Raw genomic sequence first — 27,501 nt, forward strand, 5'->3', positions numbered from 1 at the left:
TAGTGATGTTCATCCAGCGTGAAGTATCTTAAGTCTCTCTGTGTTTTATTTTGAAATACGCACTAATCGTAATCAGAGGACATAGAAACTGAGCAATTACCTCATTGTTTAAAGAGGACAGTCACTTCAAAACCAAGTAAGCAAAACAATTTATATCAAGATATTAATCCAGGCTTAGGGAAATTTTTGGTAGACATTTAACCAGTTTTAACTTTTTTATGATAATGGACAGATTAATCTATAATGAAAATATGTGTTTTGCATTTCAGCACATAATTTTTCAAAAGCTACATCATGTTCAGGTTTCTATACTCATCAGGCTCTATTAATCCCAGATACCAGGGGAAATTACTAAATACATAAAGAATTAGGAGGTTAAGAAGAGGAAATTGACTCATGATGAGCCTTTTCTGAACTATTAGTAGCAGCAGCAGCAGTTATTTTGCAGCTGGGATACATCTTCAGGTGTTTTCAGGAAGGATAATTGATAATCTGCCAGTAATCTTTCATCACATGGCTGAAGCTCAAATAGCTCCAATCTTTTCATTGATAGTGTAATTCTGCTTGACATAGCAGACTACTCACAGGCCCACATTTATAGATTTCTTCCTGTGAAATGCAGTGTTATTTTAGTGGAAGAAAAAAGACAAATTCTCCAGCTTTGCTTTGATGTTGGGAAATCTCCCACTGGCTCAGTTACAAGAAGCCTGCAAGTTGGAAAGGGATGAGGTTTTATGTAGAAGTTTAGAGCCAGAGCTGAAATGATTAGTCTTACATTAGAGCCAGAGAATCGTACAGTCAGCCATTTTTAATGTAGTGGGACAGCTTCAAGAAGCTTTGTTCTGTGAATCAAAAGGAATATCAGTCCAATATTAGTCTTTGTGAAGGTTTTCCAGTTTGACACAGACAATTGTAGTCATGTCCATAGCTTTTATCTAATTTGATGTATTTGCGAGTTGGTTCAGGGATAAGTTGAAGTGTTTTTATTGAATTAAGAATTCTGACATATGGCTTTGCGAATCACATTTCTATCATTTTGTAAACCTGTCACTTACAAAACCATGTTGGAAGTGTATGAAACGCAGTAATGTATCTTAGTTGTAGACTATTTTTTACATGCTATTGATAATTCATCAGTGTATTGTCTTGGTGTTGATAGCTTTAACTGAAGGCAGGAGACTAAATCAATCTTAATCCAGAATCGGTGGGAAATGAGATCTAACTGTGACAGACTGGGCCTCTGTTGAAAAGAAAACTTGTAACTATAGTATGTTGGATCTGTGTAACTGTCAGATCAATCCAACACTGACCTCAAGACTCCTGAAGTGGAATATCTTACACTCAAAAGAGCAACAGCAACACCTTTGTCAAGGTAAGTATACACTTTACTGACACCTCTGCAATAAGCTGTTGTTTGGACTCTGTCAGTTCAACTCTACTGCAAGAAAAGTCACTGGAATTTGTTATAGACATTTAGTGCATTTGCAGCAAATGTCTCTCTCACCTAAGGGACATCTACTAAAGGCGGCCAACTGCCACTGGTGTTTGAAATGTTTTTATGTCAGCTAATTGTGAGACAGTAAAAGTATGCGCAGGAAGTCCAGCGCACTGGCTTGTAACAGGAATACACAACTTGATGATAGAGGCAGTTATTTTATGGTTCATCAGAAGTTGCATATATTTTGTTGACCAACACAGCACCTTACAAGATGTACTACACTGTCTGCAAACACTGACAACCTTCTCCAACTCATTTGCTGATGCCTTTTGCATCAGGACCATTCAGATGACTGAGAAAACCAACATGCAGTGACACTTTCCTGTTGACTTGGCAGTTTTGATTGAAGTACTCCCACAGCAATCTTAACAAATGACATTGTCATTAATTATGTAAAGGATAACTCACAGTAAATGGTACAGTTGTTAAAAAAATAAAGGCTGTACAAGAGTTGTTTGACACTGTCGCCAAAATCCATGGGATTTGTTCTCTGGGAGCAACAAATATCTGTATCAAAAATAATAGCAGACATTTCAGCATGCTTTGTACATTTATTTTGAAAAGGAGAAACTTGCAGTTGTAAAATGTGAATAGGTGAGAATTCTTAGTAAAAAAAAAAAAAAAAAATCAGTTTGCTTGTACCTTCTCTGGATATAATAATACTGAGATTATACAAACTAATAGGAATTCCAGCACAAGGGATGTCTACATCATCACCTAGTCATGATTAGTCATGAACAAATATGAATGAGTGAAGATGATGTAGACATCCCTTGTCAACGCTGGAATTCCTGTTACTTTGTGGAGTTATTACTTTATGGTTTGGCACTGAATTGGAAGTATGAGTGTACAGCTGTGGAAATTATTACTGTACGATTGTTTTGCCATCATATCAAAGTAGTAAAGGGGGGAGGTCAGGTGCTTGCCTTTGTTTATTTCTTTCTTTCATTTAGCCAATATCTGTTTTTATGCCAATTACCTTGATAGCCCACAATTATCTCAAATGATTGAATCTGGCAGCTCTATTCCACAACTCATGCAGCTGAAGAACCAAAACAACCAGATGACCTCAGCCAGCATTAGAAAGTCCAGCATCAGCTCTTTGATCTGTTTAGTAACATTTGAAGAACACAGCACTGCAGACTGTATCTTGCATAGAGATGCATTCCCTGCTTCTTGTGTCATCTGTACTAATGAAACAGAACAGCCTAGTCACACGAGGGAGGGGCACAAACACGAAGGGCTTGATTCATGTTGCAAACAAGCTCCCAACTGAAAACATGTAGCTGCTGTCGGATAAAAACATGTCATCTGCATGAAATGAGCTGTGATAGGGAGCCACATTTACCTTGTGTCTGCCAGTGAGGTTTCTAATGGCAGCAGAAGTTTTCAACAGGGTTGGTGCATGCCAAGACACATGCTTCAAATAGTAAGTAGAGAAATCGGTGAAATCACGAGGGGAAGGTTACACCGCAACAAACTTGTGAAGAAAGGCTGCAACTGAGTTGCCGGTGTGATTCTAATTATCTCACACTGTATGGGTGAACCTCATAGGTCCAGCCAACTTCACTGAACCAGAGCTGGTTCTCATTTAGAGGAAAGAGCACACACACTGACTCACTGCAACACACACAGAAATGTTGGCGATCACTGGGGGAAATCCTTTGTTGTGGCATGCTGTACATAAATCACTGCCGTGAGCACATAACTGCTGTGTTGCCTATGGTATGTATGTGCATGTGCGTGTGCATGCTGGCCGTGACCCCTCTGCTCAGACACTGACTATTGCTCATTTCACCAAGATAAGATGTTGAAAGGAATAGTAGAGGATGGGTTGGGGGTCGATTCAGAAATAGGCTGCAACACTGATAACCAGCACAGGGTCAAGTGTGGTTTGATGATTTGTTTGTAATGCTGAATATATGAGCTGAAGTTGAACATTAGTCAGTGTGTGTGTGCTTTGTAGCATATGGTTAGTGAGAACAGATGTTCTGTCAAAGAGCTTATTACCCCATAGCTTGGCCGTGCATTTTATGGTCCCTGTGATGACAGAGGGTGGGGTTCACATGGAGGTTGGGCAAAGGAAAAGGCAAACTGAGAGACAGATGGACAGTGAAAGAGGAACAGGAAAGTTAGGAAGTAGCAAAAAAAGGTTATAGAAAGAGAAGTCTGCCAGCAAAAGCTGTTTTATGACTTATGTCCAGCTGAAATAACTGAGGTCACAGAGACAATCAAGCTGAGAATGATGTAAAAAAAAGTAATCAGTGTTACAAAACCCGTTTCTCGATTCATTTAACAGCTGTCTTTCAAAGAAGAGGCATCTTAGCATCTCGCAGCTTTTATGCAGTTTAACTTGTTTTGCTTGAAGAAGGTCATTATTATTTCTCAGTGAATGTCCTTTTATGCGACTGTAGCTCCCTGTGTTCAGAGTGTGGGGGAGGGCAGCAGCTTGTTCAGTTATAATTCAATACTTTAAATAAAGTTGAATAAAGGGATCTTTCATGGAAACTACAGACAGAAGGAACATTTGCAGTGACCTGCACTCTTTTAGATAACATCATTAATCCTTGGAAGTATGTTACTGATTTAGATTTCATTAATTCTAATTCATCACATGTTTAAAGTTAAAGTTAGTTAAAGTTACTATGATATCGTGCATGGTTTGTGCTGGTTGACTTTTCTTTGCGCAGCATCACAGAGATGAAAATGTTCTGATTGGCTGCAGCTCAGTTAGAGGTGCTGCTTCAGCCAATCAGCAGCTCAACCATAAACTGATCCAAAGGAAACGGTGGCTTGATTACCCAGCAGAGAGACCCATTGCTGTGCTGGCTGGACATGGAGAAGGGAGGCGCTGAGAGAAATGGGGAGATAGTTAAATAAAATGTTTGATTTTGTTTTTTTTAAAATGGACATGAGCAGGTCTGACCTCATGTCGGTTTACTTGTCGTGTGTAGTAAAAACAGTTGTATACCATCTTCTGTGTCTCTGGAAGAACCTCGTCATGGTGGTGGGTATACCCTTGACGATGCCCTAGTGATGTTGTTAACTCGTGTTTAGAGAATCTTTTTCATTCACTCATCTTATTTTTGAGATCACTGTAAAATATGACTCCTTATGGAAATAGTGTAGTGATTTCGGAGCTTGATCCTTGTAGGAGCTTTGACATTATCAGATCTATACGACAAATTGCACAAAACTGTAGAACTGTATTTTATACTTTATGTGAGCACTGGTGTGTTTACCTTGTCTGAGCTTCTGGTACAGCTGAGTGGAGTTGCTGCACTAGTATCTTTATGATAGATGGGTTAGAGATTTTTACATTTTTTTTGAGTGTCGGTTGTACAGACAAACTACAGTATAACGCTCACACACACACACACACACACACACACACATCATGAACTAGTACTAGGGTGGTGAATAGAAGGAGCTCCTTGCATGTTAGTACAGGTTAATGGTGATTGACATTATGTTTTACACATTCCTACATGGATGAATCCATCTGTGCGCCATTCTGTCAGACACAGAAATATAACAGCACGCTGTCTCGACTAAACATCTGTCACTCCCTGACTGAGGAGCTGACTGCAAATTAGGTGTGTGTGTGCGTGTTTATGAGCAAAGGGGAGACCTTGTCTATACAACCTCTCCATTACCCATCTGCTGTGTTTACATTCCCCTAACCCCACACTGTCCACTTTCCAATTAGGTTAGTTAATCTGACCAGCACAAACAAAGCAACTGTTATTGAAATGTAAGGGGCTGTATCTTGGAACAGTGTCCATTTCTGTTTGTTATATCCATGGAACAAACACTGTTATTGACTGACATGTTGCCGGTTTCTACATTTGCCCCTGATAAAGTTGGACAGCTTCTACGTTAATATTTCTCTGTGTATTATGCATTTGAAGGACCCTTTCTGTGTGGAGTTTGCATGTTCTCCCTGTGCTTGTGTGGGTTTTCTCCAGGTACTCTGGTTTCCTCCCACAGTCCAAAAACATGTATGTCAGGTTGATTGGTGACTCTAAATTGTCCATAGGAGTGAGTGTGAGTGTGTGAGGTTGTTTGTCTCTATGTGGCCCTGTGATGGACTGGGGACCTGTCCAGGGTGGACCCCTGCCTTTCACCCAGAGAGAGCTGGGATAGGCTCCAGCATATCCCTGGGACCCTGGTTAGGACTAAGGGGGTATAAATGATGGATGGATGGATATTATACATTTGACGTAAAGGCTGTGTGATGTTCTCGTACTTTCAGCCTCAGTAATTCATGTAAGTACATATACCGTACAAGTTTCAAAGCGTTAGAGATTCTTTTATGTCTTATCCAAGTGAAAACATACAAGGAACAAGTGCAAATGCATTTCCAGGTTACAATATTGTTGACTACAGAGTTATTTTCCTTGGCAGCTGCAAAACGACAAAAGCACACACATTTTTAGGCATACATGTGCAAAATCATGCAGCTATATACAGTAGCAGATGCTTCAACTTAGTCCAGACATCCACTTTAATTATCAGTTTGGGCACAGACGAGACAGAATCTGCTCATTAATTCACCTGCACTGTTTGTGTTCACGCCACATCAGCCTGATATCTGCAGACAGCTGGTAGCTAGTGTCCCTGCTGGTGAGCTCTAGCTAGACTGAGTCCACACACAGTGCACTTGACCTCCATGGCCTTATATCTGTAATGTTCATGCTGTTGCTGTCTCAGTCCTAACATGACTTTGGTTCAGCTGAGTCATGTGTATATGTTAAGCAAGTACTGTATATAGACATGGCCCAGCTGTGACTGGGCCGCCGTGCTGAATGGACTGGCGTCCTGTATCCCTCAGTGCAGCAGTGGACTGATATGCTGATCACGGCTGCTCTTAGTTCCACCACTGATTGGATCGTCTTTAAAAATTCATGACTGCTGCCCTACCAGACTGTTCTCCCTGTCCTACCACCTTTGATTGCTAATGTTGAGTTCAGGCTGAATCATTTTTAGTCGTATTCTTCATTGCAGTGAACTTGGGAGATCAAATATATAATACAAAATATGAAGTATATTTTTCGTTCTTGAGTTATCGCTACATGAGTTATCTAACATATGACATGAATGGTTGTATTTTTGCTACTGCAAAGAGAGACACTACAGACACTAAGTGACTTTTCACATGGATTGTCATAGTTTTCTCACCTCCTACATGTAAGACAGTTTGTGAGCTGCACTGCTCGGCTTCTAATTAATAAGACCAGCAATTTGGTTTATTTGAAAATATTATTTCAGTACATCTCCAACGTTTCTTCATCTCATCTGTCTTCAGCGTTTTCCTCCTGAAAGTCACACTAATGTTCATCCAACAATTTTTCATCGCGTCTTTTCATTGCAGCTTTGTCCATGATGTTTTTGCCTCAAATCAAATTTTTAGCATGTGTGATGGTTTATCTTCATTTTACAGCTTTCTAGCAGTTTGTCCCCATGACTTTTTTTTTTTCCTCACACTAGTTTTATTTTGGCATTTACTCTTTAGCTGCAGCAGACCATAACTGCTGTGTAATTTCTCACTTGAAGCAATCTGGCTTTTTGAAAATGCCACTCCATAGGATTTGTGGTGGATGTTGTTCCACCTTTTTGGCTCCACTATGTTGTGCACTTCACTGTGTGTGAAGTACTAAGGTTTTTAATTGCCACCTTTTGTAGTCTATTTTGTTTGGTTTGTATCTTCTCTGTATTGACTTTTCAAATTATTTCACATCAGTTATCAGTCGTAACTTGCATCAGGTATGCATTTATGTAGTAATTATAGTTTGATTGAATGTCAACACTGATCCAACACTCAAACATTTAAATACCTACCTTTTTTTTTCCCAAATGCAGCAGCTACACACAAGATATTGTGATGACATCAGACATCTTTCTTCATTGCCATCACGTTCCTCACAGCACTGCAGGGGAACTATGCCTTTCTGATTATTAATAAAAGCTGGGTTGTAGTATTAACAGAAAAGGTGTGACCTTCTGGTACACCACATATTATATCTTGCTCATTTTGAAAGTCTTATTTTGTCAAAGCATCACAAACCCTGCACACATCGCATTAGTGATATTAGAACTGACTGCCCTTAATATCAGCAAGACTTTAGCAGCAGATTCCTTAAATGCTCTGTAATTTGTGAGATGGAGCCTCCATGGATGAGGCTTGTTATTCCTCTTCCTCAGGTAAGTGAGTACATATGCACCTGGCCGTAAGAGAAAACATGATTCATCTGTACAGACCTCCTCTTTCCATTGCTGCATGGTCCAGTTCTCACTTTCATGCAGTGCCACTGTTCTGTGGCCACAGTGAGCTGTGATGCACTGTGTGTTCTTCTACAGGGAGTTTTGTTTTGACTATTGTTAAAACATTTCATTCCTCAGCATTTATGAAATTCAAACCTACCAGTTTATAAATTTATTATAAAATTTTATTACACTGGAGTAAAAATCATCCCACCAAAAATGTTCATGTGCTCACTGGTGAAAATTTGAGATGGTTTCTACAGGATTTCAACATGAATGTTTTCAGTTAGAAAGTGTCAGCAGAAGCACTGAAATACTGAAAGGACTTAAAGCATCAGTCTTAAGGGACTAAAGTAGGTGATGTAAAGTTGAAAGCAGTCGAAATGTTGGCACTATATGTTAGTATGGCATCAGCTTCAACTTCTCCCTGTCTCCTAACCGTGTCTGTCCTAAAACCAGCATACATACTCATTGTTACTGTACCAGCTGGACTGATGTGTCACATTAGACAGGCGTAAATTTTGGGATAGACTTTGGAATACCACTTCAAATCAAATACGGTCTTTCATATTGTCTGATTGTGTGGGGACCACATTGGCTGACAGAGAGAGGGGATCACAAGCAAAACAGATTTTAGTGGTTGTACCCTCCACCAAGTCCCAGCAGCTAAATCTAAACCTGCCTCATTTCCTCTGTTTTCTCTGGCTCCCTGCGAGTTGTTCCCACAGATTTCAGAAGAGCTCTGGAACTTCCCCTGCCTCCTCTGGAGGGGAGAGAGGAGGAGGCAGCCTGGGGAGGGAAACAGGAAGGAGTAGAGCTTTTCTTGGCTCAGAGAGTTTGAGGCAACTTCACCACAGCCAGAGATGGTATTTTTCTCCAGGATTTGTCAACCCAAGCCTAGTTGCAGATAGAATAAAAGTTCACCCACAGGTCCCTGAGGATTTTATTAGGTCATACCAAAAAAAAAAAAAAAAAAACACAAATAGAAACTTTATATTTTGCGAATGGCTTTCTGAACCCTGGAGAGTATTAGGAAATAATAAATAAAAAGTGTTAACAGTGTGTATAATGACAGAAATATGTACATATGACCAAAAGTGCCCCCCTATTAAAACACATAAACCACTGAGTTAAATTGTTTGTGTATAAATGTTTCCCTTTGTAACCTGGCCCTGGCTAAATGTTTCCCTAAGGAAGGAGGGAAGTTGTTAAGATAGATTGGCAAGAAATTGATGTGGTAGAAGCCACAATCTGACATTTAGTTCAGTTAACACCTGCAGGTTGAAATGACCCAGTCACTGCGAGTGTCATAGGAAGGTCTTTATGAAAACACTGGGCCTGGTCCTGCAGAGAGGCATGAGTTTGTTGCTGTCAAATTAGATCTGTACTTTAAGCGGCATTACTACATTTTTTTTTTTGTCCACTTGAGGGCAGCGCAGCAGCTTATAAACACACTGATATATTGTCACATTGTAAAGTTGTGATGGTTAATGTGCAGAAAGTCGCCTCCTTGCTATGTTAGTGTTCTCACATGCATGTAGGTTTTATTTTCCTCTGATAGCTGCTTACGTTTCTTCTTGTTGCTGTGTGTCTGTCTCCAGGTTGATCAGTGATTGATGAGGGTGATGCTTTCCTGAATCTCCCTACTCACAACCCTCCACCCCCTTCATCCTCCCCAGTGTCCTCATCCACATCACCGCCTTCATCATGAACCACACCCCCAGCCCTCACTTGTCCGAAAGCGGTAAAACGGCCGGAGGTGGCCTGCTATGTAGCCTGGGTCTGGGGTCCGACAGAGGGATTCGATCCCCGGACAGCTTAGCCCACACCCCGAGCCCCACAGGAGGGACCCCTAGCTCCAGCCCCCCACTGCTGCTGTCACCTGGGCTAGGAGGGCTTGGACTAGGGTCCCTGGGGGCCATGGGTGAAGGAGCCGGGGCCGACTGGGAGAGCAGAGAGGAGCTGAGGCTCAGGGAGCTGGAGGAGGCTCGGGCCAGAGCGGCCCAGATGGAGAAGACCATGAGGTGGTGGTCGGACTGCACCGCCAACTGGAGAGAGAAATGGAGCAAGGTGGGCTGCTGATTGTTGAGCTACTGTAGAGATGGCAAGAGATATGACTTGTGTATTTAATAATTTCCACGTGCACACAGTGTCAGAATTCCTATCAAAAATTGTGCACATTTTTTTAAAGTATATGTACATTTTCATAGTTGCAGGTTTTATAATGATAATGAGTTAAAATAGTCAGAAATTTAATAATTCAGGCTATTATTTGATATAACACAGAACACACTAGGTTGTCTAACATGGTTGCATACAAATGCATTTGTATGTCTGAGGCACAATCGTGAAGTTTTCTAGCAGCTTGTGTGTTTAGATATTTTTGCAAATTTATTAAAAACAAAAACCTTTTTTACGGAAGAATGAAGAATTAGTATTTTATAGAAACCCCTTTGGCAATAAGTACTGCATTGAGTCTTCTTGGGTAAATCTTTCAAGCTTTGCACTCCTGGACTTGGACAGTTTATTCTGTTCTTCCTGTCAGATCCTTTCAGATCCCCAGTCTCAGGTCATGTGCAGTCTGGAGCTGCATTTAGCTGCATTCATCCTTCCCTCAGTTCAGACCAGTCTCTCTATACTATGATGCTGCCACCACCATGAATTACTGTAGGGATGGTATTTTTAGGTGATGAGTAGCACCTGGTGTTCACCAGACATAGTTGTTGAAGTTCTGTCCAAAGAGCCCAGTTTCTCTTTTTTTCCTCTAACTGAATAGTTTCTCAAGCCACTGTATCTTATCCCTCAATGCCACAGAGCTCCATCATTGAGCTTCAAGGTTGCACCAGGCGATGTGGGCTTTCTTTAACATGAGAAGACATAACATATTTTAACTCACTTTTTACATTCACCAGGCTGCTGCCAGTCATTAACAATAGAGCACCAAATGTGGATTAATCTACTGGTGGGAAAAAAAGTCCCCCACAATGCACTGCTCCCTTTCCTTTGAGTGACATTTGTTTGAGAACTGGAGTGCCCAGCTGTTTTAGGAAGTAATGAGCATTGTATACAAATTAAAGAGTATATTCATGACTTGTTTGTTAATAATTGTGCTTTGTGGGAAAGCCATGGGATGGAGCTGATCACTTTACCTTGTATCAGCGAGTGCTGTCTGTCTAACAGGTTCGCGCGGAGCGAAACCGAGCACGAGACGAGGTTCGTCAGCTAAGACAGCGCTTGGACGCCCTCACCAAGGAGCTGACCAGTGTTCGGCGGGAGCGGCAGGAGCTTGCTTCAGAGAATGAGACGCTACGGCAGGAAGCACTGCGTCTCCGTGGCGACCACACAGCTCCTCCACCATCCGCCACATCTCCCTCTTCCTCTGCTGCACACCATCGTGGTGCATCCTCCTCCTCCTCTCCATCTATCCCTCCCTCCTCTCCTGCTTCCTCCTCCTCTTCCTCCCAGGTCCACATTGATGGCAAGCTGGACTTGGTGGGGGAGGGACCACCAGGGTCTCCAGAACCAGAACCAGTAAGGGATGTGGCCTCAGACAGACAAAAGGTGAGTCTGCAGTGTATTTTAAATGTTTTTGTCCTAGCAGAAACAGCAGTAGATGTCTAGCATAACAGCAAGATCATATTGATCAGTACAGCACTGATGATAGAAAATCAAAATGTTTCCTTTGGATATTATTGCTTGTGTTAAAGGTCTGACATATTAACCAATGGAAAAGCTGCTGCTCTGTGTCCTAAGATTGACAGCTTCAGCTTTATTTTTACTTTATTTGCTTCTGTTAAGTGCTGCTGACTTGTATCCACAACAGTTGGTAATTGACCACTTTGCACACAAAGGTCGTTTGGTTAGTTTACATTCTAGATCTGGCCATGTAGATATGAAATGGAGTTAATGTCTCATGTCCTCTACTGTTGCAATGATAATATAATCACTCCCCAGGTGTGTGTGTGTGTGTGTGTGTGTGTGCGTGTGTGTGTGTGTTGCAGGCGTGGCCTATTTAAGAGACACTAGCAGTACAGATAGAAACACACACATCATGCTTGCATATCCCTGAGGTCTCAGTGAAACTGCAGTATTTCCTCTCTGTCAGCCTGTTCTGTGCAGACCATCCTAAACCTGAAGCAGATCTGGTTTCTTACAAACCCAGACCCGACCTACTGCTTCACTCTGCTGCTCGGTCTGTTCATACTCATACAAAAACTCTCATGAGAAGAATTTAGAAGTTAGCATTTACCAACACGGGTCATATTTCAGTGTCCAGCCACTGAGAAATACTGTGTGAGATGTATTTTTGAATACATGGAGTGGTGAAGTGAAACTGGAACTTAGGGATCACAGGTTATTGAAAGTACAGCGCTAAAACATATATGTAGAGTAGGTTGTGTGATTCAGTGACAGCAATCGCATATTGTACAAACAATGTAATGTTTTATTCTTATTTTCTGTAGTTCTTGCAGGCATTTTTTGTGTCTTTGCAGTGTGTCTTGAAGAGGCGTGCAGGGAGTGGGGAGGCATGTGTGATTCTGATTCCACTGATTCACTGTGTTTGTGTACATGGTGTCCCACTGAAATCATTGAGCTATAATGGCATGTTGTTAATGTAATGTCTTGCTTTTTAGGGACTATCGTGAGTTACACACCAGCACCTTGACAGAGATGGTTAAATATCTCACATTTTAGTTTTTCATAAAGATCAAAATGAGAATGAGAAACGTGACTAAAACCTGTCCAGGAAGAGTTGTCCTAGTTTAAATGTGCAGCAACAATAAAGTCAGTGTTTGTCCTGTAATGTCCTCTGAACAGCTGGTGAGAACTGGTCCCCTCTGGTCAGGTGTGAAACATACAGGATCACATTTATTTTTAAGAGTTGCTGCCATCGGCAAGGGCCTGATTTCTACTGGGAGCAGAAGGGACATCTTGAGCTCACAGGAAGCAGACACTGTTCAAGGCTTTTTGGGTGAGACACATTTGAGTTCAACTCTCAGCCACAGTAGAGGCAGCACTGTCCATCTACTGAGAGTTAATTCTTTTCTGACAGTTGGGTGGGTTCTGTGAGATGTGACTCATTCTGCTCCAAACATGTGATGTTTGTTCCACATCACATTTAAGGGAGGATTGCATTAATATTATGAGCCAAGCTACCAAATGAAAAGTATTCCACTGAAAGTCCAGAGACTGTCAGTATTGCAGGGGAAATTCTTTGCATGAAGATTGTGGCCCTAAACTCAAGGAAAACTGCGTTCGCCTTCACAGACTGGTATTTTTTTTTCAATAATCTGACCCACAGTCTCATTTGGCAATACTTAAATTGGTCCCTTTTTTTAGTGTATACTTGAATAAATTTGGCACAGCCTGCAGTAGCATTATTAGATATTATGGTTAGTGTAGTATTCATCGTAGTAGGAATAGAGTGAGCAGCAGTAGCACTCTGTTGACCCAACTGTTAACTCTGCTTTGACCTCCTTTGTTTCTGAGTTATTCTGGATCACACTGGGCTCCTAGGGTGTGTTTTTATAACAGTGTGGGGGGAACCTTTTTTTCTTGGCAGTCATATATTTTCTCACCACTCATACAAAAACGCACCAACACATATGCTCATATGTGTGAACTTTAACTTCATAGTGGAGGTGCCTGTGGTAAAATATAAGTTAATAAAGGCCGAAGTTGTTGACTGTCAGACCTGACCTTCAGCGAGCGCAGGCAGGGTTTTATGGTAATGTGGAAATACACATTCAGGCTGTAGAGGTGTGTGTGTGTGTGTGTGTGTGTGTGTGTGTGTGTGTGTGTGTGTGTGTGTGTGTGTGTGTGTGTGTGTGTGTGTGTGTGTGTGTGTGTGTGTGTGTGTGTGTGTGTGTGTGTGTGTGTGCGTGTGTGCGTGTGTGTGTGTGTGTGTGTGTGTGTGTGTGTGTGTGTGTGTGTGTGTGTGTGTGTGTGTGTGTGTGTCGGTAGTGACAGCAGAGGTGGTTCTTGGAACAGCAACTAACTGTTGCTCAAACACAGCTCAGCCTTACTTCCTGTCTCCCTCCATTGTTCTGGTTCTCACACACTGAGTATTTCCACATGTTGCACAGGATGGTTTGTGTTGTTACTCATATCTATTACACACTGGGTCCCTCTGTTGGGGATTACCTGTAATGACAGCAGCAGCATCACAACTGTTTTCCAGTTGGCAAACCTCAATAATGCAAATGAAAATGCAAAGCTATTAATCAGCTTGTCACATGCTTTTCATCAGCCGGTCGTATGTGTTGAATGTGATTTTCTAAATATAATCTAAAATTTGTATGATTCAAGTTTTTGTTCTGGTTTATGATGGTTTAAAATAAGTTTCAAGACATCAGTGCGAAGATGTCAGTCAGAATCTGTCAGTTTTAAAATGCTCTGTTGTCTGATGTGAATGTAATGCTCCTGGATCATTTGCTGATTTTCCATTGAACCCTGGTCCTTGACTTTTGTGTGTTTTTGTTCTGGTGTCCACAGACAGCCGATTGTGTGTCCAGGCTGGGCTGGGTCTTCACCTGTACTGGTCTCTGGTCTGTGTGTCACTATGTCTAATCACCTGAATGGAATGGATCCTGTGGATCTGAGTATCAGCTCTGATCATGTGGGATGTCACCACAGCTGCATTATATGAGAAAATCAGTAACCTGTGTATATGCAAATATTTTGGAACTTGAGTCACAACATGGTCTGAAAATGATTATCTTTATTCTGTGAGAGGCCCAGCTGGCTACAGAATATTTTATTGTTGGTGCAGGAGGTACAAATAATAAGTTTCAGGAATTGGTTTCATAGTAAGTTATTATAATGTTATTCTTTTCAGCTATGGCTGTGTGTTAATTAACAGGTTATTGCTGCTTTTTGTTATTACTTCAGGTCAAATCGTTCTTCAATCTGTGTTTGTTCTGTTTGAGTAGATGTTTCTCAGGTCAGTTTTGGGTAGTGTGGATATTTCAGACCTGTGAAGTCCTCTGCCCTGGAGCTGCTGCATGTGAGAACAGTTCAGGGAGATTTTTAGATATTCAGTGGTTTGTGGTTAAGTACTGACTCCATGAGGAATATTTACTAGGCTTGCCACAAATTACTGTCATGGGTGCAACATCACTTACGTCACTGCAATTTTGTCCGATTAGTACAATATTAACTAAGACCACACATGTAAAGGTTGGAGCCACAGTTCATTTGATCTGTCGGCTAGAGGCCTGATGCTGGGTTGTTTTTACATGTTGCACATGTCTGGAAAGTAATGGTGAATTAAATATCTTAATAATGTCTAGCTTAGACAAATGATTGAATGAATAAATAATATGAAGATTTTTTTCTTTTTTTTTTTGTGGGTAAAGTAGATTGTTGCAGTAGGCCATTAACTGATTGAAGTTTTACCTTTTTTGTCTTGACAATTAACAGCTCTTAGGCTTTTATTCCCTTTTCATTCTTTAATATAATCTGCATGGCTGTCATTCTGTCAGTTGGTCAGTCCCATCTTCCTCCGCATTGAAATATCTCAACAACTCTTGAGGTACTGATGTGAAATTCTGTGGACACACGTTCATGGTGTCCAGAGCATTTACCCAATTAACTTTGGTGATTCTGATACACTCAATAATTAGCACTGTACCAATGTAAATGCATGTAGCCTCTTAATTTTGTGATTCGTCATTCCAGTACAAATGCATGTTGCATGATGTGCATTTGCTCACCATCCATCCAGCACGAGGGAACTTTGTGCTGCCTTTTAAAGTCTTCCATCAATCCGTTATCTATGCTGCAGCTGGAGCCAATCCCAGCTGACAGTGGATGAGAGCCGGTGTGCACCTTGGACAGATCACCAGTCCATCGCAGGGCTGACACACGGAGATAAACACTCACATTAACACCTATGGGCAATTTAGAGTCAGCAGTCAACCTGGGAGGAAGTGAGAGTAGCTGGAGAAAATGCCTAGTACATGCAGACTCCACACAGAAAGGCCCTTTGTCGAACCGGGTTTGAACCCAGAACCTTCTTGTTGTGAAGCAGCATTGAAAACCCACTGCTTCACTGTGACACCCATTATTTCAAATAACTGCCACTTAATAAAAATCTGTCATGGTGTCTATGATGTTATACTTTTCCACCAAAGATATCTTTTCTAATGTCAGTCATTCGATATTTATGAGGAACTCTTAAATGCACTTTAATGATTATCTTAAAAAACATGCATTGTTTGGAGCCTGTTGGAGTCAGAGACATCACATTTTATATCTTGCAGATGCAGTGAAGAATATAGGGTGGGGAAAACATTTGGAGTTTTACTGTTGTGGTGCCAAAGCTGACAGATTTACTATGTGTAGGGGAGGAAAAGCTCTATATTTTGAATTTGATTTCTGTTAAGGCCATTAAATAAAACTGTTTGGTCATGAGAACCCACCCAAGACTTTAAGGGCTCTACTGTGAAAGCACACTGGCATCAACCTTAGATGATCCATTGGATGAAACTGTTTGATTTGCAGCCTTGGAGGCCCACATTTCTGACAACACCATTCTAAACAGGGCATTTCACATGAATCTGTACAAGAGATGTTGGTTAGTCTGGTATGAAACTGACACTTTCTTTGCCCAGGCTGAAAATGAAAGGAAGCCTTTATCCCTGCTGATGTTTTTATAAGGATCTCAGAGGATTATTCCAGGGACATGGAGTTGGAAAATGCTAATAAACTCAGTGAGAGTGAGGACCTCATCCACAGAGACCTCAAAATCCTTCTATGATATGATAATGATGTTCACAATGACTCAATATATTTCTCTGTGGCCAAAACTACTTTGACGACACTTTGGGACGATTCACATAAACTCAGACCTGCTTTTAAATCAGTTTCCGTTCCTGGAATCTCTCGCTGGGTCGCTAATCCAATCGGATGTTAATCTTTTGACATGCTAATTTGCACTATTGATTAATAGCACACTGTTTTGACAATGCTGTCTGAGATGGAGTCAGCTATCATGGCCTGTTAGCTGTGTTGCACCATTCTTATTTAATGCAGACTTTCTTTGACTCTACTGAATGAAACTAAAGTACTGTGCAAATATTTTAGGTGACCAAGCTGTTGTCCATCATTCTATTGGTTAGTCTGCTAGGTTTCAAGATTACCTTATATTGGGTATAGTATTGTCTGTATGTCTGCAAACTGATGTTCTGGTCTCATTTTCTCCTTCCTCTCTCCTTGTCTTGGTCTGTCAGGACTTGGAGCTACTGGAGCCAACCCTCCGTTCGAGAGCGCCGGGCACTGACGCTCAGGAGGCCTGGGACAGTCGCGGTGTCAGCTCGGTCAGCTCACGTTCATGCTCTGGTCTGAACCGGCAGGAACGCAGCAGACAGCTCTGGGAGGACATGAGCACAGTGGAGGAAGACTCTGGCAAACTCAATGCCCTACAGCTTCGCCTGGATGAGTCCCAGAAAGTCCTGCTGAAAGAGAGAGAGTAAGACAGACAGGGTATACACAGCTCTGTGGGATCTAGTGTGTGATTATATATATATATATATACTGTGTTTATGTGTGTGTGTCTATTCCACTGTATTATAGAGGGAAATAATATACAACTACATTTATGTAACAGGTATAATTTCTCGTTATTTACAACAGTGAGACCAAACTGTTAAATTGTTGAAATTAGCACCACCCAGTGTCACATTGCAATGATGCTTTAATGATAATTAATCAACAATAATCACAGAAAGATGCATAATGAAGATTTCAGAAGGACATTTTGCTGATAGCACTGTAGTTCTAACTGTACTCCACCAATTGTACACATCAAGATCAGTTCATTCTTTTTGGGGGGGACAACAGTTCAGGAAAAACAGTTGCAATGTTTCCTGTGGCCTTGGAGGAGCTTTGTCATGTCTGACTGGGAATCTACCTTCTAAGTGCGATGGGATGGTGTGAAGTGATACTGAGTCGGTTTGATCCTCACTGACTGACCACTGGACCAGCTGTGTGCCAGCAACATGTCCCAACATCAACAACCAACCAAAATGCCTTTGCCAGGCTGACTGACAGCAGAAATTTACTGGACTCAAATAGTTTTCAAGTGTGCTGCATGAGGATAATACAGTGTGTACTGCACAGCATTTAGCTCTAATTGAATTTATCCTCTGCTCCACCATAGTGGGTGAGACACTTTCTTGTCTAATATAATTTAGCAAAGAAAGCTGGCATTACAAACTGGATGGATGCTAGCCAAGGGTCTAACACAAAGATGCTGTTGGTTGCATTGTGGGAAATGTTGGATCGGAGCTATCTGAGCTCCTGCTGCTTTGACTGTGAGAATTTCTTTTTGAATCTTCAACCTCCAACACAAATGGAATGAAATGTAATAGTAAATTGCAACACATCACTGAGTATTTCTTCCTGTTTAGTTGAAGGTGTCAAACATCATTAGAAAATACACACAGGTTTTTATTTTCATGGTTGAGTCTGTTCTTATAACCAGAGCAAAATTCCTCCACCACTGCTTATTTCTACATCGTAGATAGGCACCACTGAAATCTGTTACCATGAACCTTTGAATATTCTGAGCTCTGCTCATTTTACTTACAAACCCCAACTACTATGTGGTGTACGGCACGAGAAGTACTATTTGGATTCAGACCAACAGAGGCTGGTATTTAATAGTGATTTCCAGGGTAATGTTGTTTTTTTTTCTTGAAGTGGAAATTGAATATGTGAAAAATCCACTCTGCAGACATTTACTGATTCTCTCAGGCACTAGAGCCATTTGACTGAGTGTTGAAAATCACTAATGTGTGTTGTGTCTCTGTGTGTTCCCCAGTGACAAACTTGCTCTGAGTAAGAGCATTGAGAGGCTGGAGGCTGAACTCAGTCAGTGGAAACTTAAATATGAGGAGCTCAGCAAGAGCAAACAGGAGGCCTTCAAACAGGTGAGACATAGATGTAGGTGGGATGCTACTCTGCTGACCGCAAACAATATGTCTGTGTGGGCCTCCTGTTACATCGGATATATACAGACAATGTTGTGTGATACAGTCTGTCTTCTACTTGTCACCTATTATACATAGATGTTGCTTCCACAATCAAAATGAGTCTGTTTAGTTTATAAATAATTTAGTTTAGTACAAATAGTTTAGTTTTAATGTGAGACATTTTTTGGAACAGTTTAGTGCCAGGCCATTTCTGCCATGATTTTGCTCCACAGCTGTCATGACATAAGGTGTCATGGCCTCAGGTAGCACTGAGCTCTTTGACAAATTAGTTTCGAGGATTCAGAACTGCCCAGAATTTGCACATTTTACTTCACACACTCACAAATTCTTTACCCTCTGTCCTCTGATCATAGCTGACGTGCTGACATGCAGTAATAGTTATAGAGGAAAATATGAATCAGCAAAAGTTTTAAACACTATTACACAGGGTAATTTATATCTAGTACCCATTCAAAGCTACAAAGTGAAATAAACAGTCCCCTGTCTAGACAAAGCTGAACATTCCAGCAGTATATACCCAATCCCAGAACTGTGGTCAGATTTTATGTTACTTAACACACTTGTTTGTGATTTGCGGGCCAGTTGTGCAGCTTGAGGCAATGAAACCTTTAATGTTGTTGAGAGATGGTTTTCATCCATCTGGACCTGGACATCATTTTTGATTCAGGTTTAGTTGGATTTTATTGGTCTCAGGGACTTGGAATGTGTTTCTTAAACAAATCTGAAACAAGCCTAAAACTGTAGCTGTAACTGGCAGCAAGCAGGCAGCTCATTTAACACAAAGGCCTGTATGTCAATGCCATCTAATTGGTTTCCAAGAATCAAACAATAAAGAAAGATGGGTTCCAGCTACCCATAGTTCTCTGTGGGCGATTGAATCCAGTATTGAGCTGATGGCAGGCGATAAATGGGAACATTTAATCAAAATTCACTGCGTATTTTCATTTCATCGTTACAGAGAATCAAATCCAGTATCAACAATGCAGGCTTGCCAAACTAAAGACGAATCAGAGACTGAGGCCAGTCATCTTCCCAGATTAATGTTGTAATCTCAACTCAGCAAAGTCGTTTCTCTGAGTTAAAATCACTGAGAGTATCGGTTTTTACACTTGTATCAGTTAATAGTCTCCATCCATTTCTGCTGGGGAACATGTATTTACTTTTCGTTGCTTCGTTGAGTTTCTTGGCTGTTAGACAACCAAAGCTGCACCCAGAGAGCGTAGTGCTCAGACAGAAGCCTCCAGACTGAAACCTGGTTAATGTTTTGGCAACGTTACACCACTCGGGGGCAGTCCAGGCCTGCAGACAGGAGAAGGGTGGGGAAGAGAAGGACAAAGCAAACACGGCCTCATGGAAAGGCTCACTAAGTGACAAAATCAGGCTGATAAAAACCAGGAAAGGGAAAGAAAGGAGGAGGTTGGTCAGTGAATATGACAGATGTGCAGATGGTGATGATGATGATGATGATGGGTGTTTTAAAGACAAATAGAGCAGAAGGAATGAAGATGAAGGCACGATAGGGTGAAGTACTGATGGTATAGAGGAGGCAGATGAGACACAGGGAGAGATGCAATGATCAGATAAGAACAAAGAGGGATGAAAAGGAATGGTAAAGAAGATTGGGTCATTCTTATCTACACATTTGTTGTCCCAGATACTTCAAGATCACAGGAGATGTTTGGTTCCAGAAATGGCCACCTTTTAAGGATAAAGGGGCAGGGGACGTCTTCTCTGACAAATATATAGATAACACTAATATCTAGCAATTACAAAGTTTGAAGGACAACTGCTGTAGAGATTTTAAGGGATGAAGTTTGTATTTTATTTACTTTTCCCACTGACACACTGCAGTTGTCCATCCTCTTTGTCAGAGCCGAACCCTCGGCACCTCTTTATATTGTCTGTCCTAAACACTAGTGCTTTTACAAATTTTTGTTTGCTGCTTTACACACTTCTGAGGAGGTGCATTAAGTTAACAGTCCCATAATACAGTAAAAATGGTCTCGTTTTCTGTGAAGCCACTGTTCACTATCTGCTCAGCACAAAACCCAAGACCCAGCCGTTTCACATTTTGTCTATTTCCCCCCTTCCCAACATTGTCCAGCTGAACCTGCTGAAGGAAATGCATCAGGATGAACTCGGCCGCATATCTGAAGACCTGGAGGATGAACTGGGAGCACGAACCAGCATGGACAAAAAACTAGCTGAACTGCGTGCTGAGGTGAGGAGGGAAAGCTGGGGAAGCAGAGAAAAGGTTTTAGGGATAGTTAACTGGGGTATATGTTTATTATGAAGCACAGATAGGACGCGTTGTGTTAGTCATTACAAATTATTTTTAGTTTAGTACAGCAAATCACGTGGAACAGGACAGAAACTAACTGGACTCCAAGACAAGGGAATTGTTGTGGTACATCTGTAAATATATCCAGACCCAGTAACAACAGTTGATCTGACCTCATGGACCAAGAAATTTAGTTAGAAGTTTCTCAGTGTGTTTACACCAAGAGTTTTCTTGTATAACAGTTCTGTCCTGGTTATTTCTGAGCTGCTCCACCAGAGCTGCACTGTGAGGGGGCACATCTTCTTTTCTAAGCTTTGATATCACTGTCTTTGATTGGCACAGCAGAAACACACACATAGTTTTGCATCTTCAGCCTCTGTTTCTCTGTGATCTTTGTATCTCTGTCAGATGGAGAGGTTGCAGGTGGAGAATGCTGCAGAGTGGGGCCGCAGGGAGCGTTTGGAGACTGAAAAACTGGCCCTGGAGAGGGACAACAAGAAGCTGAAAGCTCAGGCTGAGGACTTAGAGGAGCAACTAGCCAAGAAACGCCGGCAGGCCGCCTCCGCACTTGACACTGACCTCAAGGCCATCCAAAGTGAACTGTTCGAGAAAAACAAGGTGGGCAGATCTTCTTTTAGCCATTCCCGATTTTTCACCATTCTAAGTATAAATGTTAACAACTGCCTTCCTCATCTGTTTTTATAACAATTAAGTTGTTAATAATTACTCTGTCACCAAAATAACCCCAGTTGTGAACAAAACTAAATTGTACTTTAAACTCCAGGTAGCAATGAAATAGAAGTTAATTACAGACTATTTGCAGTCAGTTAGTTACTGCACACATACATACACACGTATGAGATATGTTTATATGTTTGGAGTTTGTGTTTCATCGTCTTCGTGAAAGTGTTCAGTGTGTGGGTGTGTGTGTGGAAAGAGAAAGATTAATTGTTTTGTGTGTAGTGTTGCAACTATGGTATTGATCCAGCAAGAGCATGAGAAACAAGACAAGTGATTAAGACACAGGATGAACACACATACACACCCACGCACGCAGTGTTGTCTTATTCTATTTGTGGGGACACTCATTGACATAATGCATTCTCTAATGCCTGACCCCAGCCCTAACCCAACCGTCATTATAACCTGAAACCTGAAACCAAGTCTGAACTGTCAAACAGCCCTTTCAATTTGTGAAGATCAACCAAAATGTCCTCACTCATATGATATAAAACTCAAAATGGGCCTCACATTGTTGGCCATAAAAGTGTATACACACACCCAGACAAGGTTTGATTGATTGTAGAATCATCTTCAGTTGCAGCCAGGGCTTTGGGCATCACTACTACTTCACAGATTGATGTTCAGTGTCACACTGCAACACACACACATACATACACCCTCTACCTCGTGGGGCAATAGTAGTGTGTTTGTCATTTGTGATTTATCTTTTAGGCTGGTGATAGATGAAAGGTATCAGAGAGTGTGTGTTTGCGTGTGTGAGCTTACACAACACCTGTGTGACGTGATGCAGGGGTTACGCCATAAGGTAGAAAAGACATGCACACATTGCAGAACCCTCCTTTTGTTTGTGTTATTCAAGATGCATCTAACTCTTTGTGTATCAGTCTGTGTGTCCATATGTTGTGGTAACAGGGGAAAGATTTCGCTGTGCTGACAGTGACGATGTTCATTCTGACTCTCTGGCATGAGAGTGAAAACAACATTTGCTGTTTTTTTTCTGGGATTTTTTTCTGCTTCAAGGCTGCAATAAATAGCTGAATAACTGATTTCACCCAGAAGTTTTCCTCTGTCGACTGCATTTGCCACCATGTTGTCATGTTCACAGAGTTGTAGCATTCAGACTAAGACATAGGGTGTATCATAGATTAAAAGACGAGCCTGGAGGTGAAGCTCTTGATTTACCAGTCGATCCCTGTTCCAACCCTCACCTATCGTCATGAGCTTTGGGTAGTAACCAGAAAATGAGTTTGCAGCTGAAATGAATTGCTTGTGAAAGGGGGCTTGGCTCAGGCTTAAGGCACCGTCTGACCTGTATGTTGTGTCTGCTCTGGCTGACATTTTCTGCAAACTTTCAGAAAGCAACCATCTGCCCCCTTGCACCTTCTTTTCATCCTGTATCTGACAGGATTTTCATAACTGGTCGATATTTCTTTTTCTTTAGCTTCATGTGTTAATGCAGTTAAGATGAACATTCTTCCCATATTCTTATATCTATTTCATTGTTTCCCTTCTCCGCAGTTCCCAGTTATATGGCCCAATTCTTGAATTTGGAATAGATAACAACAAACAAAGACCCAGTCTGGCCTTGTGCTCCCAGATTCTAAATCCTGTTTCAGAACTGCACTTCTTAGGGTCCAGTATTGGCTACAGTATAGAGATGTAAATTCGGCACCAACCTGCCTGTAGATTGAGGCTTTCTCCTCTCTTCCTAGAAACCCGGCCGTCCTAGCTGCTCTAACCCATATTCCCATCAGTCACCTGTTCCCTCACTCCAGAAATACAGTTGTCAGAAAATGTTCTTCCCACATATCCATTTTTTCCTGATATTTGTAAATCAGGAGCTTTGTCTGCTCTTGTTATCCCCAGTTCCCCTCTCTCCCAGGCGACACAGTATTTGATGCACTGATGTCTTTTTATAGCCTCCCCGCTTTGTAGTCACCATTAGCTTCATTTCAGGTCCTTTGTCAGTTGTTTAGAGGAGCCTGTGGTTGTTGTGTTACCAGACTTTAAAGAATCGACAAATTTTGCAATTTATGACCTATCAGTCAAGACCATAAAATGCTCATGAAACTCTGAATTTATTTTACAAACAGAAGGTTACCCAAACTTTTATACATGCCAGAATTACTGTTTAATCTATTTCTTTTTTTTAAATTAATGAAATAAAAAGCAACAGAACATTTGAAGCAGGCTCATTTGTAATGTGTGTTTGCTGGAATGGCCGCATTTGTCATCACTTTTTTGTCAGTTTTAAGTATTTAACCTCTACATATTTTCTTTTCAATCTTGTCTCCATCGCTCTAATTTCCCCTGATTTTTCAGTTTATTATTTAGCTGATACGTTCTGACCTATGTGGTTAGGGCACTTCCTCTAATGCCTTCTCCCACTGTATTGCTCTGATTATAGGCCTAATTATGCTATTTGCTGTGTGTGTGCGTGTGTGTGTGTGTGTGTGTGTCTAAATTAATGCTTACTTCACTGAAAGAGGGGGAAATGAGAATTATAGTGATTCTTAGTGTTAACTATATTGTGGTTATGCAAGTGTATAAATAATCTGTAGTTATGTGCACTTATATATTTTTTTCTTCATATTGAAAGGGCTTTTTTGTCAAGATGATGAATGTATGAACCCACAGTATTTATGGGCATAAGCCTGTGGTTTATATGTGTGTCTTTGTTTGAGTGGAACAGATGTAGCGGCAGACTTCAGGGTCCCTCCAGTCAAGGAGAAACATTTAAAAGGCAGTGTGGCGTAACACACACACACACACACTGTATACAGTCACACACACATACACATACACGCACACACACACTGTATACAGTCACACACACATACACGTATTTGTACTCGTGCGTGAGCATACAGACACAGATTAGGCACAAATGCATAAACACTGAATAAAGTATTAAAACACCCACACACCCATAGAAACCTTGGATAAACACACTTATATAAGCATCCAGGCAAATACAGTATACTGTATGTACGGGGGTGTGCATAACACATTCCTGCTCATAGATCAGTCAGTAATCCCTCATATTTAATAGAGTCAGGGACTCCCAGCTTCTCACCCTCCTCCCATTTGTCATCTTCTCCCTCCCCCTCCCTGCTCCCGTCTCTTCTTGCTCCCTCTGCCCTCAGACATTCATTAAATAGTCCTCAAATGATAAAACTGCAGGGAATATTGAGGTTTCTGGCCTGCTTGGAGATGTACAGTAGAAAGCTGCTTTGTTTATCAGACCTTTTGTGTGATGGGTAACACGCCACAGACAGCAGCCAGGACTCCATGTGTCAGTATGTGTCCATCTACCAGCTTTTTCCTTTGGCTACTCCTTTACTATGCTCTGGAAAAAGATGTTGACCTTTTTTTTTCTTGCTTATATACAAGTGTAATATCTTATATGTAGTGTATTAAGTTGGCTGACTGGTGATGAGTCATGCTGGATTTTCTTTGAAACCTAATTCTAGGTGTCAGATGTCTCAGAAAGTGGATATTTTAGGATATCCTCTTGGCCAAGTGGATGAAACTTTAATGAACCCATGGGGTGATACAGAAGGATGTGGGAAGAGCATAGAAAAATGTTAAAACTGCTAATTACAATAAAAGGACTGTATATTTTTCTATGTATTTTTAGTCATGTCTTATTAATTTAATTTTGGGCACTTTAAGGCTCCATAGCCACAAACGATCATTTTTATTACTGATTAATCTGTAAATATCCATTTTGAGAATTTCATATTATTTGTTTGGTCCAAAACCTAAATATCATCAGTCTGTAATGATAACAACATTTGAGTAGCTGTAAGTCAACAGCTGTTATTAAAATAAAATTCTGTTTTATGTTTCATTTATTAATGTAAAACTAAATTTTGGTATTTTAATCCAACTTTTAGTTTCATGCATAATTTCTGTAAAAATGAAAATTAAATTGAATAAAAAAAAAAACCTTCAATTTTACTGATTATGTGCAACCTAACTCCAAAATAAAACTGCAAGATGGACTTGTTGTTCTGAATTTAATTTCAGTATTATAAATTTTCAGTATGTTTGAGTTTGATTAGATGATTTTATCAAAAGCACCAGAGTGAAAGTTTACACAGACAAATCAATGAGATGTTTCAGCTTTGCCTTCTATACTGTAGAAACTGGAGACGCCCTAATCCCACATTGACTGATCTGGGTGTGTGAACCTTTTACTGTGCATATAAACAGCCCAGTTCCCCCCATATTTGCCAATAAAACATTGGATGAGTGCAGTGGGGTTTTTTTTATCTCTATTTACTGGCTCATTTGATTTGACCACTCTGACTTGATAAATTACATAAATGATTGACATTGTTTTTGATTTATTTTCTGTCACCGAATTTCTGAAGTGATAACTTCCCTTAAAAGAAAAGAGGAGTGATGTTCTGAACACCTGTATTCATTCAAGGCTGCCAGAAACAGACAACAACAAATCTAATCAAATCAAATTCATCTTCTTTTGGTAAAGTTTGTTAAAAACAATTAGCCTTTTAAAGGCCATGAAACTTTTTACTTCCAGAGCTATTTTCAGGATTTATGTCTTCAGTAGGAATCAGTGAGGAGGTGAGGGCATAAAAAATTATTGCAAGAGCGATTAACAATATTTTTTTGTGTTATTTCTTGACAACAAGAGAAATATAGAATAACTGCAGTCTTTCCATTCATCCTATTTTTTCTTCCTTTTCTGCTCAAGAACTCACCAAAGTATAAACTGTCATGACATGAATTTCTTCCGTTTTCTGGGGGTCGGGCTTCTTTTCAACAGCAAACTGCACTCTGTCAATTTTCTTTGTTCTTATGCTTCACCTTTATTGTCCTGTGAAATACGACCTCTATAATTACTACACCTCCCACTGCTCCTCATCTGTCTCCTCATCCCTTCATCCCCTTAATTATTCCCTTCTGCATTAGCCCCCCACTCTCAATGTTTGATCTGGCTCTGGGGTTACACCACTATTTATGTGGTGTACAGTCAGTTTGCCTCGACTGTGAGGATTTGGTGAGGGGGAAGGGAGTCTTATGTGCCCTGTGTTAAGGAATTTGTTATTATTTGAACAATAGATGAAGCACCAGTTCCTCTTCTAATTATGTAATGTTCTCAGTGACAATAAAAAAACTAAATCCTCTGAAAGCTAAAAGAATAAAATATTTAATACATAATAAAGATGAGTGTAGCAAAAATACAGATATAAATAGTTAAATAATTAAAGGGCATTTTCACTCCTTCATCTGGGCTCGTCTTTTATTGTTCCAGTAGACATCTCGTATTGCTGTACAGCTTCAGAAAAGCTTCTTGGAATTAACACTGTCTAGGGAGTCATTAGATGTGAGGGAGCAGAGGAGGAGGCTGAAACTATGCCATCAAAGTACATGAAAGTGCAGTGAGTGACAATGGTGCATTATTGATAATCCCATTATCTCCCAGGGCAGACTTTCCTTAGCTAATCCCAATACAAATGTGTGGAGGAGAGGTTTTTTGTTGGCTCCGACCTGACCACAACCACAATTACATAAAATTACAGCCTGATAAATAGATGAAAAAACTATTTGAAACAGTTTGAAACACGCACAAATGTTAACATTCAGATGTGTATTTAGGGGCCATTACACCCTTGAGCTCTTAGTGGATATTGTTACTGGTTTTAAAGGTGTGCTTTGATTGCTCCTGCAGCTTTTCAGAGAGCTTC

The 27,501-nt window shown here is 40.7% G+C and overlaps 1 protein-coding gene across 2 annotated transcripts in view; it reads left to right on the forward strand.

Moving 5' to 3' along the window:
• The window catches only part of ccdc102a (coiled-coil domain containing 102A), a 48,298-nt gene that overhangs the window by 11,893 nt on the left and 8,904 nt on the right, over positions 1-27,501 (forward strand). For both annotated transcript variants that reach the window (XM_026294234.1, XM_026294235.1), the window contains exons 2-7: positions 9,364-9,832; positions 10,943-11,323; positions 16,996-17,234; positions 18,588-18,696; positions 20,864-20,980; positions 21,449-21,658. In XM_026294234.1, coding sequence (XP_026150019.1) covers positions 9,470-9,832; positions 10,943-11,323; positions 16,996-17,234; positions 18,588-18,696; positions 20,864-20,980; positions 21,449-21,658 — 1,419 coding nt within the window. In that variant the 5' untranslated portion in view covers positions 9,364-9,469. The remainder of the gene's footprint in view (positions 1-9,363; positions 9,833-10,942; positions 11,324-16,995; positions 17,235-18,587; positions 18,697-20,863; positions 20,981-21,448; positions 21,659-27,501) is intronic.

This window comes from Mastacembelus armatus, chromosome 3, assembly GCF_900324485.2.
Source record: "Mastacembelus armatus chromosome 3, fMasArm1.2, whole genome shotgun sequence".
Taxonomy (NCBI): domain Eukaryota; kingdom Metazoa; phylum Chordata; class Actinopteri; order Synbranchiformes; family Mastacembelidae; genus Mastacembelus; species Mastacembelus armatus.